Source organism: Halyomorpha halys, unplaced genomic scaffold (assembly GCF_000696795.3).
Source record: "Halyomorpha halys isolate HHAL.00 unplaced genomic scaffold, Hhal_1.1 Scaffold215.1, whole genome shotgun sequence".
NCBI lineage: Eukaryota > Metazoa > Arthropoda > Insecta > Hemiptera > Pentatomidae > Halyomorpha > Halyomorpha halys.
The window spans coordinates 346,280-353,194 of NW_027107820.1; the positions used below are offsets into that span (position 1 = coordinate 346,280).

Here is a 6,915-nt window from a genome sequence, read left to right on the forward strand (position 1 = left end):
TTCTGCATTTTAATTTTCATTTTTTTTTTAACATCTTCCAAAAACCATTTGTTGTCAGCCTCTCACACGCTTTATTCCTCTAAATATTTTCTACTTTTTATTTTTTACCCTCTCGTAACGTTTCCTCTTAAAAAACACTTAGTCATTGTTTTAACGGCTTTTTTAATTCGGAGTTTGTCTGTTATTGGCGCAGTATATCATTAGGCATTTGATCTCCAAGCTAACAGGTTCGTTTTATTTTATTTTTTTCCTTACTTTATTTTACCACCCCTTCTTTTCTCCACTTTTTCCATTTTCCTTACCTACGTTATTAGTTATGTTCACTATATTATTATTGTTTACAAAAAATTTTTTTTTACTCTTTCTTCTATTCATTTCTTTTGTCAAACTTTACTTATATTATGCATCTTTATCAATTATTATGGTTACATATATTTTCTTTCTCTCAATTTTCTTTTTCTTTCCATATTTCAATTATTAAATTATTAATAACTAATATGTTCATACTTTTTTGCATTATATAACTTAATTTTTATTTTATGTCCTTAATTATGTTATTTTACCCACTTTTCTTTCTCTTAATTTCTTTTTCTTTCCATATTCCAATTTTTAAATTATTAATAACTAATATTTTCATACTTCTTTGTATTATATAACTTCATTTTTATTTTATTTCCTCAATTATGTTATTTTACCCACTTTTTCAATTACCTATCTATACATTTTATTTCCCACTTTTCTCATCACTTCATTTTATTAATTCTATTCTGTAAAATTATTATTTTATGTCATTCTGTTTATATTTTATTTTCCATACTTATTGTGGTTATCTTGTTCTGTTCTTAGCCCAGAAGAAGGCTAGAAACTCTAGCCGAAACATTGGCACAATTAAATAGGTTACACCAACTTATTTGTGTTTCAATTTGACGGCACTCCCAACCATCTTCTCCTCGTACGTCATACACGGTCTATCTCTCATAATTATGAATAAAAATATCAATTAATCTGATACTGATCAATGGAAAGGAACGAAATGAACTTCCAGACAGTGATGACACAGCACCTCAATACACAACAGGAAACTTTTCATTCTTAGAAACTACCCAAACTACACTCCCCAACTACGATTCTCCCAAAAATAGTAATGTGAAGATAAATAGTGAACAGCCAACCAGCAAAAATTTGAAAAAGTTCCTTATAATCTGAGGCAAAGATAGGGGTGTAACTTGGACAAAATCAAATATATAAGTAATTTAATTTCTAAAAAAATAAAAAATTTATTCAATAATTGTATTTAATGGGTTTTTTATTAATTGACTGATAAGCTTTCAGAATGGTAAGGAGATTGACAGAAACTAATTTAATTTCTTAGTTAATATTACTACTTATCATTAATTATTATTTATAATAATTGCTTAATTGATAAACTTTTTTGCATAGTAAGGAGATTGGCAAAAACTTATCTTATTAATTAGTTTTTATGGAGCTTTCAGAAAGTGTCAACAGTAAGGGATTCTCCCTTACACATCTCTTTTGACACATTGACTATCAACAATACAACTCATAGTTCTTGTAATAATCCTAACTATGCAATAGCCTAGGAGGCCTATCATGAGTTATTTCCTAGTTTGTGTTATTCCTAGAAAGCAAACAAGATATATCTTAGTTTGTTGACTTGTCATATTTTTTGCAACTCTGAGTGTCTACACAAGGTTTCTATGGAATTCCCAGACATTTTAAGGATCTCCATTGTGTATAATGAAAAAATCATTAAAACACTGCAATAAGTTTGAGACCAGTGAAATACTCTGACTTTTACAGGTCTGATATATACCTTGGTGCAACTACCTTAAAATTTTTAATATATCAGTGAATGTATGAGGCTGCTGAACTCAGGAAAAGTACTGCAGTAGTCAATATGTTAATATCTACCCAAAATCAAAACCTCTCTATTTTGTCCTACTAAATACACTATGAACATCACTAAATGATCAAATAGTTTAAGACTTTCAAATCTCCATTTTGTTTTACTTTAAATCTAGATCACAGCCCCATTTGGGTTTCTTTGGGAACCAAAACCCTCTAATACAATATATGGATATCACTGCTTTTCTTGAATAGTGACACATCTTAACAAAACTTTTTTTGTTTTTATTTGGAATTGGATATATTCCAAAGATAGTACCATAAACTGTGGTTACTTTCTTTACTAAAGTCATTGTGCGGCTCTTCCTGAAGCTATTAAGAGTTCTCAAAAATTAACTCCAGTCTACGATACAATCTATAGAATACCTCAAATACAAAAAATAAACTTTTTTGTCAGATGTGCCACTATTCAAGAAAAGAAGTGATATATAAATTGGAAACAAATCCAAAACTACTTAGCCAAAAACCATGATGAAATTTAATTATAGAAAATACCCAAAGAACTGGACACTCAATTGGCTTATCCAATTCACAATTGGCTAATCTAAACCTTAAATAAAAGACAATTTTAGGGTTAGTTAATTAAATCCTGACACTGCACAAAGAACTCCCGCCATCTCAGCTGAGCTCGACAACTGAATGCCAGAAGGTCTAAAAGGCAATCATGAAATATAGAATCTGACAAACAATTAAAATCTCAAGCAATATTGAATCCTAACATTTCAGTAGATATAGTATCGATAAAAGCTAAAAATACTATTCCTGTTAGATTACTTAGAGGTACAATAAGTAAAATCACTTACCAGTAACAGTTTTTCCATCATATCGTGGAAGAGATTTGATAGTATGTTTGAAAGGACATCTTCCTGAATAAAAACAACTTCATAATGATAATAAAGGAAATCATTACAAAATAATTTATTTGTTATATTTCTTATTACACACAAAATTCTAAAAAAATTAACTTATACCTTTTGGTTCTGAAGAAATTTCATCTGTACCAGAGAGGCTGTCTGAAAAATAAGTGTTGAAACAATGTTAATTACTGTTAAAACTTTATGCTGAGGGAAATTTTATTATTATTCATAAAGATATGAAAAACAAATTACTTCAAAATGAAATTAATGAAAATGATACAATGATGTAATTATGTGAACAGCAAATCTCATTATTTATCAGGCAGGTATAATACTTGAATACTGGAAATATTTTTCTCTTTCTATTGTCTTCTATATTTTTCACAGAAAAAAAAGTTTTCCAATGTATACTAGGCACTTATCAAATTTTGTGGTTTTTTAACCTAAGAATAATTTATCAGGCTAATGAATTTGACAATCATTCAAGTTTTAATTTGAAAAATGCATTTGTAAATAACTGGATAAGTTCTCCTCTTTATGCATCCCAAAGAAGCCTAATAAAAAAAAAAATTTGTTATGATGAGATGAGGTCTAAATAATGAGAAAAACTTTTACCAAAGATTACGTTATTGTTATTATTAAATTAAATATTGTTTATTGTCCTATCCACAAGTGACTTTGGCAAAATTAAAATTTATATTCAGTTATAATGTTTAATTTTTTTTCAAAAATGCCCACAAAGTCAAAACCTAACCTTAATTAAATGTCTTCTACTATCCCTTTAATACTCTGTTTCATTCCCAAATTCCTTGTTATCAAGGTAAATTTCAGCCATTTCACAAGAAAATATGCTGAACAGTTTCAATGACCCAGCAGCATAAACAAATTTAAACCTTACAACCTCTCAGAAGTTAGCCAAGATAAAATTCGTAGTTACTTATACAGAGATCACTAAACATGATCTCTAATTTCTTAGAACTACAAAATCTTGTGTTTCATTTAGTGGGTATATGTTTAACATCTCTAAATTTTGCTCTACTAAAGATCTTAAAGTTTCTTCCAGTCTTCTTTGATTAGCTTGGATATTTTATACTTATAATTTTTTTAATATGCTGATCACAAATTTGAAGTTTACCATCTCAATTTTTCCATAAGTAAAAACAATAAACTATTTTTTTGTTTTTGTTTTACCCCCCATTGTTTGATTATTTTCACCTTCCTCTGACGTTTAAACAACACAGATGTGCAGCGGCAGTTCGATGTTACACGTGCAGGTTGAGCCCTCACTTTCCAGCGCTGGAGAGAATTTTCGGCGACAACTCGGATGGACTCTCTCCAGTTCTTATTGACAATCTTTCCTTCCAGCATACTTTGAAATGCATTCCAATCAGAACACACTGTCTCATGTAACAGATCAAAAGACAGCTTTTTGTGGTCAGAACTCGTCTCAGATCTGGAGATCCAATTGACAATGTTTCTTTCCAGGGTTGGTGAGACTAGAGTAACATCTACCCAGATTTCCCCATTGGTCCAGAGAATGTTGGACCAGTGGAAGGATCATTTTAAATGACCATCTGGAATAAACTCACTGAGTTTAACATCCCTTTTATCAGTTCGATTGAACCCCCAGACCTTTATCCAAGAGTTGGTATCTAAGCAACAAGTTTCTATTACTAGCAGTGATCATTCCAGTAGTGGATATGCCTTCTTCAATCTCAATTCCTTCAGGTAAATATAGCAATACCAGAGTAAAATCAACACTGCCCCACTTGATGTAGCATGCAGAACAATCCACCATGGTATACTCTCTCAAAACCATCACATCAAGATTGGAGTTGTTGACTATATAACTTTTTATTTTTATTTGATTTGATTTGGATTTTATTTGAGCAGCCGAATCATTCAGTGGAACTAGCTTGGATTGAGCCTGCTCACTTATTGGTCTTATTCCATTAGCTGCAGCTGATTCTTTAGCTTTCTCTTACTTTTCTTTTGACTTCGGTGAAAGGTCCAGGATCAGATAAAATTTCACTAGGACCTTCACCTTCACCTTTTATTATTTTCCTAGGCTGTTCTACTGCTACAAATCATCGGTTTGTTGTTGAAGAGCCCCTCCATGAGTTTCGGAACACATAACAATAATCTGCGTAATCAAGGAATGGACACTTACAAAACTTTAAACAAGGGCAGAAATACTTTTATGTTTCTCTTAATATTCTTTTACTATCTTGTGCATGGTTTTGATTACACCAAGTAGATACTTATATATACACTTATATTGGTGGTAACTGAACCTTATCGATATTGATGCAATTCAGGAACTTAGTCTTTGATTCTTATCAATTAACCTATAAGCTCCCCAAATTTGAAGGTAGGAAATAGTTAATTGAAGTATCATCCAATTTATATCAAAATATGAAATGCTTACCACAGTGTCCTTTTTCACTCACAAACCACAAACGTTTGCCAAGGTCCTCACGAGCTTAAAAATAAAATTTCCCAAACTAACCCTATCTGTCCAACTGTTATATTTACACTACATATACAATAACAACAAAACATGTTCTACAAGAAAAAACAGACAAAATACCTATAACAAATACAAATCAAACCTATAAAACACAACTCAGCTTTAATAAGCGGTTATCGGAAAGAGCACCAGCATTCACCAAGCTAAATTGATAACCTTTTTTTCCCCATTTTATAATTCAAATATCTTCTATTAAATTAAATCACACTAAATTAACTACATTTATTAGTCGAGACTCTTTTTTTATTTCCCTATTATATTAAATTGAACCAGAGTAAATTACCTATATTACTCAGAATAGACTCCTTTATTAGTTCTCATCAAGCTGAACTACATCCCATCACATAATTTTGACTATTATAGAAGATGGGAAATTTTTTTGTATGGATTTTTTTAAAAGAAGTTGAAATTCGCAATCAGCACCAAAAAAACATGAATCATGAATCATAAGAATCTATACTAAATATTCCATTGAGAAGCCTTTCTGGTACCCTACGACTGAGGTACTATTCATCAAGAGCTGATGTTCTTAAACAATCTTCTGGACAATAAAAAATTATGGAATACATAAATTCACTTTTGTTAAATTTATAACAGGTTGATATTAAAAAAAAAAATTGATGGTTTTCATGTTAGGAAAGAAAAACTGAAAAAAGATTACTTTTTATTATATTCATTTTTTGGAAATTTTTAATATTCCTGGAAAGAAATTGAGATGGAAAAACTCAAATTCATGGCCAGCACAGCACCCTCAAAAACATGGAAGTGCAAAATATCAAAACTCCAACAACTTTACATATAAAAACCCCCAATGCCTGGACTAAAGGATTTTCCTGTTATTCTCTTAATTTTGATTATTATGGGATCCGAAGACAGTCTTAATGGTATCTGTATCGATCACAAAAGTAATCATAATTGTTAAGTGCATGTAAATTTTTATACTTAGTACTCAGTACTCACATATTTTTTTACTTCCAGAATCATGCAGGTTGGTACCCATATGGTCCCATATCAATTATTATCTACAACTTTCACTAATGCTTTCACAAACCTCTTTCCCTTGATATGCCTGATAACAGATTTTTACATTCATATTTCAGCCATTCACGAAGGTAGAGGAAAAACATTAAGTTTTAGTTATCATACTAAAGTTTAAATAAAATAAATTAATAAATTGGAAATAATAAACCATAGCACACCAATTAGCAGTAGTTTTGAGTTGCATTGAAATTACATAAGAAAATTTAGCATAGAACAATTTTACAACATTTCACTCATAAGAAAATTAATACCAGCTGGTTTAATACTTCTGGATAAGACCTTACATTAATATTTCTTAGTTCACCACTTAGTTTGTAGAATAGTTTATACGATACAAAAATGAATGGATAACTTACCTTCATTATCACTTTCATCACTCTGAAATACAGAAAAAACAAACAATTATCCAGCAAAGTTAAAAAATAATAAAATAACAAACCTTAAATGCTTAACCCTCAGCGCCACAGGTGGATCTGAGGCACTCATAGCAATATGTATTTGTAATACAATTTGGTATTTTGAACTAATTTATTTATTTTTTTAATATAATCTATCTCCATA

General features: G+C 30.2%; 1 protein-coding gene across 1 annotated transcript in view; it reads right to left on the bottom strand.

Moving 5' to 3' along the window:
* Nucleotides 1-2,721: 2,721 nt before the first annotated feature.
* The window catches only part of LOC106679693 (uncharacterized), an 18,071-nt gene continuing 13,877 nt past the window's right edge, over nucleotides 2,722-6,915 (bottom strand). The window contains exons 9-11 of the mRNA XM_067046163.1: nucleotides 6,711-6,732; nucleotides 2,898-2,939; nucleotides 2,722-2,792 (exon numbers count right to left, since the gene is read on the bottom strand). Of these exons, the coding sequence (XP_066902264.1) occupies nucleotides 2,722-2,792; nucleotides 2,898-2,939; nucleotides 6,711-6,732 (135 nt within the window). The remainder of the gene's footprint in view (nucleotides 2,793-2,897; nucleotides 2,940-6,710; nucleotides 6,733-6,915) is intronic.